At 45.4% G+C, this 12,301-nt stretch overlaps 1 protein-coding gene across 8 annotated transcripts in view; it reads right to left on the reverse strand.

Moving 5' to 3' along the window:
• Positions 1 to 12,301, reverse strand: part of DAB1 (DAB adaptor protein 1) — a 1,095,315-nt gene that overhangs the window by 52,604 nt on the left and 1,030,410 nt on the right. For all 8 annotated transcript variants that reach the window (XM_036026162.1, XM_028512523.1, XM_036026161.1 and 5 more), the window contains one exon: positions 6,776 to 6,835. In XM_036026162.1, the coding sequence (XP_035882055.1) occupies positions 6,776 to 6,835 (60 nt within the window). The remainder of the gene's footprint in view (positions 1 to 6,775; positions 6,836 to 12,301) is intronic.

Here is a 12,301-nt window from a genome sequence, read left to right on the forward strand (position 1 = left end):
TGAGATATTTCAGTGCCTTTAAACATTAGGTTCCCTCTTCCTGAATGCTGTCCCACCCTTCCTCCAGTGCCAAATTCCCATGATCTTTTAAGACTCTACTCCAACCGCATCCCCTGGGTGAGGATCTCACCAAATTCCCTTAGGCGAAGTTTACTTGCCTCTACTCTGTTCCCAGAGCATCTCATACACAGCCTCTTACAGCCTTGGTTACACTGATTATAATTATTTGTACATGGCTACCTTCTTCCTGACACCATCAAGATTCTTAGGCAGCTAGTTTTATTCTTCTGTGTGTCTCTAGTGATTAGAACACTGTCTGGCAAGTAGGAGGTTCTCAGTAAATATTTGCCTAATGGATGGATGAATGAGTACATAAATAAATAGAAGTAGTAAACAAACAAATAAAAAGAAGAATTTTATGAGGGTCTGTCACTGCAGGTACATGAGTCAAAGCCCAAGAGTCAGGAATGCTCAGCTGCACTGACCACACACGTCCTCGAGGAATCCTTGTGTCGCTGGGGAGGCTGAACCAGAGGGTATCTTGCAATGTTCCTACAAGCTCTAGGATTTTTAGGAACTCAGCATTCTATCTCAGAACAATTTATACGTGTAGCTAAAAGAAAGCCCACTTAAGAAACATCAAAACATTAAAATCCTATGTCGTTTGTGGGCATACGTAGATTCAGATTCCTTTCCCTTACTTCAGGACAGCCTCCTCTGGTGTGACAGCTATGTTAACGGTGTCGCAATAATTATAATTTCTCTACAATGTGGTGCTTAATGAGGAAGTGAAACTGACAAATGTTCAGACTAGATTTAATCCAATTATACAACATCTTGATCCAGATTTCAAAAGAAAGGAAAAACCAACTGCTGAATTGTGAATGAAAATTTATTTGCCATGAAAAATGGATTGGGGGGGGGGGGTGTTGTAGGGAACAGTTGTCCAGAGAAATTCTTCACATTAATGGATTGACTCTTCCTACATTTGCAGCAGGGAAACTGAATTAAATCTAGAGCAAAGAAAATCAACTGAGTTCTGACTGTGGGGTGGGATGGGGTCTCATAAAGAAACACACCAGCGTTTGGAGGGTAGGAGACAGAAGTGGCAAAATAAGAAGATTTCTGATCTTCAGAGATGGGCAGCTTGCACTGAGATTTGTTCTTCGTGACTCACAAATACCTTTTAATGCCAGGATGATGAAAGCAGTGTGCCAGGCAAAGACAGGGGGTTTGGAAATGAATTAGACATGGCCATGACTCATCAAACTCAATCTAAAGGAGGGAGAGAGGTGTTCATAGCCAGCAGCTGAGTGCTGGGCCCCCTGAAACTTAAGTGCTGTAAAGACTCAAAAACAATGAGTAATGGGTGAGAGGAACTGAGGCGTAGGCATTGATTCTGATGAAGGTGACGGTGAGGAGATGAAGGGCTCTGCATTTTCTTTAACCTCAAAGGCAGTATGTTTTAGTGGAAATTGTGTGGGTGCCTGAGTCAGAACAACTTAGGGTTCAAATTCTGGCTCTGCCACTTACCAGCTTTGTGATACTGGGTAAGTTACGTGACCTCTAGAAGACTCTGCTTCCTTATTGAAATGGCACCTACCTCCCACAATTGTGATTACTGAAACATAAGCCAAGATCGGAACCAAGTTGGTCCATGAGCACCAACAGCAGATGCTCAATTAAGTCTATGTGCTTTTTCCATAGCTAAGGTAGCCTTGGCTTAAAATGTGGTCAGGATTTCTATCAGTTTCTCCCAGTGTGGCTCCTTTTCAGGCAGAACAGAAAGATGAAAGTTGATGATAAATTAATCAACTCTGACTGCTGCTAAGTATGGGTAGTATAAGCCCAAGAGCCAGGGGGACCTCAGTGACCTTCCCAGAAGGTACTCTGTTTCTCTTTTGTGAATTCTGATCCTGCCCATCCTTCAAAGCTTTGCCCAAAGTATACCCTTTTGCTTGAATGTCCTTGCCTCTCTAGCCATCTAACATTTCCTGTCAGCCAGCATTTATGCCACTGGGTTTCAGAGATCTTGACATAAAAATTATACCTGTTTATTTAAGACATAGGAGAAATCAGCCCCTCTGCAGAGCTTCCGGCTGCCCTGACGAGGAGGAGTTAAATTGTACACGTATACCCAGAAGTGAGTGGGGTTAAGCCTTATCTTGGCTCAGAGTCCCTAGGAAACAGTGGAGGGGAGCACAGCACGATCCTAAGAACAAATCTGTTAGGAGAAGGGGACATTACAGGTCCAAATGAAAATAAACAAACAAAAGCATCCTAACATGTTATTTGTAAAAGCAGAACATGGAAGGAGACAGTATAGCTGAGCTCCACAGTTAAGGAGCAAGGTAGTGTGAGACTAGGGCTGGGGCCAGTGGACATGGGGGGGGAGAGTCAAGAGATACAGATGGCTTTCTCTTTGGACCTAGGGCTAGATAATAAAAAAATACTTTGCTCCCATAAGTTGATGCATTAGGTCAGGTAAGGCCAATAGGAAACAATGATTTCTAACTTCTGCTGTCCTAAAACTCTGGAACCCAATACATCAAATTTGCCACCTTACTGAGGCTATCTCTGTCCATGGAAGAGTGAAGATGAGCCAGTGACTGAGGCTTTAGGACAGGGGTCCTAGATGATGATATTGAGGGATCCCATTGGCTTCAAGGTCTACAATAATTTTCATGTGCACACATTTTTTTTTGAGGGGTGGGGAAGAGTCCACCATCAAAATCTCAGAGACCGGAAATCCTAATAAGAGTTACTTCAGAAATAATGATGATTAAAAGTTATGCTTGCCCTGGCTGGGTGGCTCTGTTGATTGGAGCATTGTTCTATACACCCAAAGGTTGCAGGTTTGATTCTAGGTCAGGACACATACCTAGGTTGTGGGTTCGATCCTCATTCAGGGCGCATATGGGAGGCAAGCAGTCCATGTTTCTCTCTCTCACATTGATGTCTCTCTCTCTCTTGCTTCCTCCCTCTCTGCTTCCCTCCCTCCCTGAGATCAATAAGCATGTTCTCAGTTAAGGAAAAAGTTATTCCTGTCCTCAAGGAACTTCCCTCAAAGTAGGGAAAACATGAAGAATAATATCTCACAGCTACTGAATCTTCCCTCTTCACAAGCACTGTGCTGACTCACATACCTAAGCTCATTGAGTCCTAACACAAAAACTCTTAGGCTGGTACTGTCATTAACTCCAAAGTCAAGGCTTGTAAGGAGTCCACAGACCAATGGCCCCCATGGATATGTAAAAGAAAACAACAATCCACTGTGATCATTGCAAAGAGGAGCACAGAGGTATCCCAGAGGGGCTGCTTACACTGGGATTCGGAAGTCTTCCCAGAGAAGAAGTGTCATCATCTAGGGTACCTGGCACTCCCAGCTCCATGAGAACTGTTTGCTGGTGCACTGCTTATAACAGCAACAAATAGAAATGCTCTCATTTAATCTAATCCATATCCCCTGTTAAGGGTTTTACATAAATGTTTCCTTTAATCCTCCAAATAAACACACAAGGTAGGCATTACTTTCCTTTCACAGAGGACAGCAATGAGGCTTAGAGATGTAAGAAGCTGCTTAAGGACCCTTAAGTGGTGGCCAGGATGAGAGCACACCCTGATCTAACTCTGAGGATCAGGCTGTTTCTTCCTGGGCTGGTTTGAGGTTTCCTCTAAAGACAGCTGAGTCTCTTACCGGAGTTTTGCATAGATGTGGACCCAAGGAAAAAGAAACTGGATGTTAGCTAGAGCAACAGGCCACTGGTCAGTGTCTCTTCTTGCAGGGAATTTATGGAAGTCTGCTGAGTCCCTGCTTCACGCACATTACTTTGGCTGTACTTGTCTTTTTGGCTAAAGAGCAGGCAGTGAGGAAGCAAGAAGGGAGATCATGGCAGGGACTGCACAGCACAGAGGCATCCTAGGGAAGGTCCGTCATCAGGGAGATTTACAGGAGGTCCCTCATCAGGGAAGGTCTACAGGAAGAAGCCTAGAGAACAGGGAGATCCCAGACAGGGAAAGGCGTAGGGTATTTAAAGTACTTGTGAGAGGTTTTAGCAAGTGGGACCAACTTTCCAATACATTTTCCCCTCAAAATCACCTCACAAGTTAGATGCAATAAGCTCTTTGGTAGATGAGAACACTGAGACTTGGAGGGGCAAGGAAACTTGTCAGGAGTCCCACAGGTAGTAAGAACAGGAGCTGACATTCCAAATGCATCCATCTGCTTCTCTATCAGCACCTGAGATTTTTACCTGCTGCCTCTTTTAGACTTTTAGAAATGTTGAAATCATTCACGGAAAAACCATCATCACCATCAGATGCACCCAGGATTCTGTGGGAACAGCAGGTTGGGAGCCGCTGTAGGCCCTTCAGGTGGCCCAGATATTTTCCACCAAAACCTTATTCCTCTGAATGACTCTTTCAGAGTCAGACAGACAGAGAATTCCCATTAAGAGTGCTGGGGATTTTTACTAATTCCTACTGCAGGCTAAGGTCATTCATACATCCATTAAATACCCCCAGAGCAGCTGTGTTGTGCCTGGCTTCCACAGGCCAGGCCCTGGGCTTGCTTCTGGAAACACAAGGGCCTCAGGAAGCTCCTGGAAGTGATGGGGAAGCAGCAGCAATCTGACGCTGTGTGGTAAAGGCTATTAATACTGGAATGATAGGGTACAGAGCCACAGAGGCAGGGGCACTCTGCTGACACTGTGTGGAGCAGACACCCAGAGAGTCTCCCTGAGAGCAGAGCTTGAAGCTAAGGACTGTTGGGGTGGGCTGCAGAGAGGGTGGGGGAGGGCGAGACTGCTTCAGGAAACCGTAGAGTTCAGTAGAGCTGGACCAGGAGGGAGCAGACAGAGATATAGGCTGTACCCAGGACCCAAGTGCCAGGTATGCTGTACAGGCCAAGGAGCTTGAATTCTTTTGAGCCATTAAGCATGGAGATAGTGTGGCCAAGCTGGTTAATAAATTTGCCAAAACCAAGGTAGCACATGAAGCCTGTTTCCCCCCATATGTAAACCTTTTAGGGGTCAGTAAGGCAATTTAGGCATAAATAGAATTTTAGGGAGCTGTGTCATGGTGTCTGGACCAAACTGAAACAGGAAAGACCAGGGTCTCAGTGACAAGATGGCTTGATTAAATGCAAAGGCCTCAGGGAGAAAAATGGCTTTTTCTCTGAGTGGCACCTCATTGTATATCCTCTACTATGTTTCCAGACTTGGGTTTTCTTTGGGTATGGTTTTTTTCTTTTTTCTTTTCATTAAAACTTACCTGCATTGGGTTTTGGGAGCAGTATTTAGGTGGGGTATGGTGGTTTCAGAAAGATACTGGCAGAGTAGGACAGAGAAAGGGACCCTCATCAGAAAGAAATGTCATAAGGGCCAAGGGGAGCTGGGGTGGGGGTGCTTAAGGATTAGACTAGAAAGACTCCTGACTCAGAGAATCCAACAGCTCAGGCGTGGGAGTGACATCAAGAGCTCACTGGCCCTTCTACCCATTCTATGTTTGGATCCCCCGCTCCCAGTTTTCTGACAGGTGGATTCTCCCAGGCGCAGCTCCAGTGATGGGGAGTGCACACTCTTAGCTCAGCTTCCCTGGTCCTGCACAACTGTGACCTCGGAACATCACCCTCACTTGGAGCGGGGCCTGGCTTTCTTGTGGTGCCCCCACTAATCTCAGTTCCATGAGCTGGCTGACACAGAGCGCCACATCCTGTCTTCCGTACATGGCCCTCTGGGCACCCCTCTCCATCTTTTCTTTTCCATGGTCCCTTTTCTCCAGGCCCACCATTTCTAAGTCCTTTAGCTACTCCTCATGGGATGGGGTCTCAAACCCCCTATTTAATCTGATCTTGAAGCTCGCAGGTGTGTCTCTATGTCTCCCACCATGTGGGGTCCAGAACTGGTAACGATGGTCCAGACAGAGTCACTTTAGCCTCCCAGCAGCTTGTTAGGGACAGAGCTAGGGTTCCTGAGGGTCTGTATGACTTCAAGCCCATACTCTTTCCACCCATGACTGAGTTGATTAAAATCAATAGTGATTAAACACCGTAGTTTTGTAGTTGTTGTTATTTGTTAGTTTTATATAGGCCATGGCAGAATCTCATGTCCCCCTGCTCAAGAGCCCTCCCTGGCTCCCCAGTACTCCCTGAATTATATGGAGAAGTTGCCTGCGAAGTACCAACTGGAAGTCCTAAATGTAGGTCTGGGCCTAGGGTGCCTTCAGGCAGTACCACAGAGCTTGACATTTCCCTTCCCTCCCACACTTCCAGGAGTCCCACTGGCACACAGGCACAGTGCTTCCTGGGTCCTCCGTGAGCCCACTATGCACAGCCTTTTCCAGTCTTCTGGCTGGACCCTCACATACGCTAAAGGTCCTGACTAGCCCTTCCTCTGCAGTCCCTCTGAAACCTCTAACCACTTCCAACTTGGAAGGACAAAAATCTCAGAACAATACACTGCCCCCTACCTGACCAGGTATCATAAAATCTTTGGCTGAAGCCTTTTGCCATGGAACACCTTGGGCTTGGTGGTTTGCACGATTCAACTTACTCCCACTGGTGGAGCCAGACCTTCTCCCAGTTGGCACCCCTCCCTCAGTCCCACCATTCTGTCCCTTGTGTTCCCTTCCCTCTGACCACTGAAGGGTCTCCACATGCAGCCACAGCAAAGTCATATGGGACATGACACATCCAGTAGAGGGTTTCCTTTCCTCAGGTTGTAGACACATGAACCCAGGTCACGGGAACCCAGCAGTAGAAAGGAGATATACTTACACTTACAGGTTGACTTTTTGGCACATCATAAACACCTTCCTTCTTTTGGCTGGTGGGAACCTATAGAAAAATCAAATTCAACAGTCAAAACACTGGTGCTCCATTTTGAAAGAACAAACCAGCCAGACCTCAACACCAGTCTGGATATGCGTGTGTGAGAACAGCCCCTAAGGCCCCAGGCAGGGGCTGACCGAAGGGGCTGTGAAAGCAGCATGCCTGGCTTCTCCTCTCAGGAAAACTGGATGAGGAGGGGGTATGTGTGAATCATTTAACAAACGTCTGCAGGTGTCTCTGCCTTTGTGCTCCTCACAGAGTCACAGAAGAGGAAGCTGCAGAGACCCCAGCAACCATGTGGTAAAAAAAAAATCCCCACTTCACTAAAGACAAAAGTGAGGCTTAGAGAGGTCCTCTGAGCTGTCCAAAGGGATCAGAAGACAGTTTTCGGTTTCAATATTAAGACTGACATCCAGGCTATTTGAAATATAGCAACTTCCCAGGTCCCAGTACCAAGTACCACTTCTGTTGGGATATATACAAGCCACTGGATAATTGTCAGAGGTTTTGTTCAAGAAAAGGACCCAGAAATGGTATGAAGATCATGAGACTAGAATCAAGAAAAATCTCAGTCTTTTAAAAACACGCATCTCTTTCTCATCCATCTGTGCTGATTGGGCCACGTGTTGACCAGACCACCTTAAGCTGGTCACTTAGCTCTTCTGAGCTGCACTCTTATAAAATAGGTGCTATTGGCCCTACTTCTCAGTAGATCATTGTGATCATTGTGAGGATCAAATTGGAAAACAGACAGTAAGTAATCAAAAACAATTTGCATCATAGTACCATAAAATGTTAGAATGACAGCTTATCATTAATGCCATATATACATGAATGCATTTTATAATACTAAGAACAGTGCATTGAATACTTTTCTTATTTGTCAATCAAGGGCTCTATACTGAAATATTCCAGACTGAAAGTACCCACAGTTGTTTTTCTCCAGCACCTGGCAGAGCTCAGCTCACACCTGCACTGGAGGGATTGGCTAGAGGTCATTTTATGTCTGCTCACGTGTCTTTCATCAGACTAGGAGCCCCTGAAGGGCAGGCACAGTGCCGAACACCCAGCAGGTGTTCTGGGTATGTCTGCTGGGTAAATGTTCCAGAGAGGGATGTGGGAAATGGTAAAGAAAAAAATATCTTTTAGACTTGGGCCAGGTAACCATACCATTCTTAGACACGGAAGAATTTGGGCCTGTTCTTTGAGTCCCTTTGTCAATTTCACTCTCATTTAACTGTAAAACCCTTACAATCACCCTAAGAAGTTGGTATTATAGCCTCCACTTTAACTAGTGGAAAGTGAGACTCAGAGATGTTTGGGCCACTTGTCTGAAGCTTCATAGTGAGGAAGTAATCAGATGCAAACCCAGCTCTTCCTGGCTACCAAACAAGACATTTATTACTAACGGTGTGATCTAACGCTGATAAGGCCCTTTCTATAGGCCAGGAGCTATTTTAAACATTCGTTTATGTACATTCTCATGCAGACAAGTCAATCAGGGAAGGATGATAATCGTCCCCGTGTTCCAGAGGAGCAAAATGAAGCCTGGAGAGGGTCCTGCAGTCGTTGAGCAGGGAAGCCAAGGGTCTGAGCCTGGGCAGATTGCCTTTCAACTGCTGCACTGTACAGACAGCTGCATCTCACCCCTGTTCTCACAGTTCCTACAGCTGTTCGGGGAGCTTCTGTCTCTGACATCACATTCTACATTCCCAGGAGCTCATGCAAATAAATGCTTGCAGAAAATGGTCTATGCATTAGCATGGCTGTGCAAAAGATGCACTTCAGAGCAGCTCTTGAAGATCTTCATTTACAGTAGCCAATGAAGAATGCAGTTTCTTTGCTCCTGATAACTGGGCTCCATCTAAAAGGAATCCTCGAAGAATGCATACAGAGTCCTTGTTAATGATGGCCAATAAATTACCATCCCTCACTTTATTTCTACTAGCTCACCCTTTCCTGAGCAACATGAACAGCATTTCTGTTCCCTGTAATTCACTGCTCACTGTGGGCACTTAGCAAGCTGAACCGCTGCTGACTCTCAATTATCCCTGCAGATGGAGGAAAAGTGGTGGGATGGATAAACCCAAACTGTGCATAATTGAAAAAGCTTTTCTGCCCAGCTCTCCCATGGGTGAGATATTAATCTGCCTGTTTGTCCTTTAAGATTTATCTCAGCCAGGACATTTTCTTGGAAGACTTGCCTGACTCTGCGGGCCCAGGATGAACCTTTCTTGTTACTCTTGCAACCTCTGGTGCATCCTGCCATTAAAAAATAAAAGCCACCAAGTACCTATAAGGTGTTGCGCACTGTGCTTTGCCTGGAACAATGATAGGAAACGAGAGGAATATGGCCCCTGATTGAACGGAGCTCCTTGTCCTGCTGGGGAGATGGAATGAAAAAAACCAGGCTGCTGGGGTAGAGTGTAAAAGGTGCTTTATCGTATAGAGGACTTGTGAAACCACACTGCAGCTGCCTGGTCCTCCTCTGTACTCTCACTGCTCTGCAAGCTTGCTGAGGGCAAGGCCACTGCTTTTATACCCTTGTTCTCCCATCTGTAAATACTGGTTAAACAAGAAATGTCTAAACAACAAACATTTACCACGTATGTGCTGAAGGCAGAACACTGGCAAAGGCGCTAAAGGAATGAGGACAGAGCGTTGGTCCTGGCTCTCCTGTACCCCTGGCTGGTCCATGCAGTCAGTCTGTAGTCCAGTTCAGTAAGCGATGTTGTAGAGAGATAACAGCTCTGGACCAAAACACTCTGGGAAATCTGATTCCTAATCCTGGCTCTGCCACAGGCTGTGTGACCTCAGCGGTCACTCTGTCCTCTGAACTCAGTTTCCTCATCTGGTTTTTGTGAGCATCCAAGGGGTTGGTCTATAAATTCCTTGAGTGTGGGGACCACAAGTACTTGCTAGGGGCACATAATCACTTTTTAAATGAACAAGTTAATAGATGTGAAATGACTCTAAAAACTATATATTTAGTACTGTACATACAGAAGACACTTTCAGTCCAGCGATATAGTGATAGCATGGAGAAGCAGTTTCAGGCTTGGGTGACACAGGACTAGAGACTTATCATTTAAAAATGATGCACTTGACACATCATGGGCGATTAAAAATGACTTTTGAATGAACGAAACTGGAGGACGCCTGCCTGGAAAGCTGTGATCTCACTTATGCAGGAAGCTTGTTAAGAAACTCCAGAGCACTGAGTTTAGAATCAGAGGCTCTGGCCATGGACCCAGCACTCCAATAGGAGGGCTTGATTCTTCTTATATTTAAAATGATTGTCATACAGCCATTTTTATCTCACCGAGTTACTGGAAGGGTCAAAATTGAGTGAGGTGTAAAAATGCTTTGTGCTGTGAGGCTCCGTGTTGTTTTAAAGGGATGGCTGCTGTTTGTAAGGTACGCAAAAAGAAAGACAATCACTATTATTAAGCCCGTTTGGAAATTGCGATTGGTGAACCTCAAAGACAGGTTACATTTACTTGAGAGCCTCCGCCTCCCCTAGGCTGCAGTTATAAATAGCGAAGTCAGGAGAGGCTGCAGCTTTCTGTTGGGCCCTCTGACAAGATGAGGTGAGCAAGTCATGTCCTACTTCAGTTAATACATGAAGTGTACGGCATCCTGGGCAGCACCTGACACTGATGGCTTCTGGAAGCAAAGGAAACGTTCACACAGCCCCCACTAGGTCCCAAGTGCTGTCCTCCTCGCTTTACATCTGCACATCACTTCCAGAAGCAGATAACACTGTATCCCTATTTTATAGGAAAAAATAGTTAAAGGATTAGGCCCCAGGTCGCTTTACTTTATTCCAGAAAACAGGAGATGGCATGAAACTTGAGTCTACCCTGGACTGAGCTGATGTGTGAAACACATTGCAATTGACCTAGGAGGAATAGATATAAAACACTTGGAGGCCCTTAAAAAAATGATGAGGCTCCTAATAGCAGTTTCCTAAAAGCCCAGGCCTGTCTTTAGGCCCAAGAGCTTACCTTTTGTTAAGCAAATTGAGCTCTAGCCTGGCAATTGGAGGCAAGGAAAATTACTAGAGGCTTTTCCAATAGAGGGCGATAAAATACTCATTCCCTTAAATGCTACCTTCCTGTTAATGATGAACAGACAGCGAGATCCTCAGAGGTCAGAACTGTTCAAAAACAAGTGTGATTTTTAGATAGTGACTTGAAACACAGAATCTGACTGTGAAGCTCAGCATCAGCATTTGGAGCTGAAAAGAGTCTTGGGATTAATCTATTTAATATTTATAGAGGTCAGAGAGAGCTGGTGATAGTGGAGAGCTCTACCTCCTGTAGCTCTGTGACCCTGTGAGCCTGACGTCCCTCATCTGCCATGTGGCAATAACAGGGCTGTTGTGAGGGGTATCTTAATACTGCACATAAACCCTCATTCACAGAGCGGCCCACAATCTGCATAAAGGCTACCAAATCTATGTGTGCACCCACATGTGCACACACACAGCACACCTACCATTTCTAAGGGTCCTGTTGCCCTGCAGAGCAAGCCATCATGCCCCTCTAAAGAACCACAGGCCTATGATGAGGCAACTAGGTGCAAAGAGAAGAACAGGGCATTGCCTGAGAGACCCCTCAGTTTCATTTACTCATTTTACAGATGAGTAAACTGAGGCCCAGAGAAGGAAAGGAACTTGACAGCGTGGAATAATGGCTGTGTTGCTGGGACTTGTACTAAGATCCTGAATCCACATACGGTGGACTCAGTGTGTGACCTAGATGAAGCCTCTTCGGTACTTCCTCCATGTGAGCTTGTTTCGTTCCCATGCCAGCCTGTCAGTTAGGGAGATATTATTCCCTGATTTTGTCATTAGGGAAACTGAGTCTCTGAGAAGGCAAGTGCCTTGCCCACTACCAGTCAGCCAAAGGTGGTTGGTGACAGAGCCAGAACTAGAACCCAGTTCTCCACTCACCTGATGCCCCGCTCAGAACCTCGTCCCCCACAGCCCTCCACAGGATACAGTGGGAGTCCTGCCAACTACAGCTAAGCCTGAATTCAGAAACCTCTTATACTGAAGGGACTACTGTTTTAAAAGGTGCTCTGTACTTTGTCTCTATGTACCCCACCCAGTTTTTAAAAATCCACTTGTCCATTGATTGGGGTGCTGGGTGAAAAAGGTGAAGGGATTGAGATGTACAGATTGGCAGTTACAAAATAAACATGGGGATATACAATACAGCACAGGGAATACAGTCAATAATATTGGAATAACTGTATGGAGCCAGGTAGGTACTGGAAACATCCGGGAACCACTTTGTAAAGTCTATGACTGTGTAACCACTACGCTGAACACCTGAAACTAATATAAGATAATATTGAGTGTAAACTGTAATTCAAAAATCTTTTTAAAAAGGAAAAAGAAAAGGTGTTCTCCCTTTCCTTTTTTAAAAAAGAAAAAGGAAAGGTGTTCCTCTAACCAGAGGAACA

The sequence above is a fragment of the Phyllostomus discolor genome, chromosome 5, assembly GCF_004126475.2.
Source record: "Phyllostomus discolor isolate MPI-MPIP mPhyDis1 chromosome 5, mPhyDis1.pri.v3, whole genome shotgun sequence".
NCBI lineage: Eukaryota > Metazoa > Chordata > Mammalia > Chiroptera > Phyllostomidae > Phyllostomus > Phyllostomus discolor.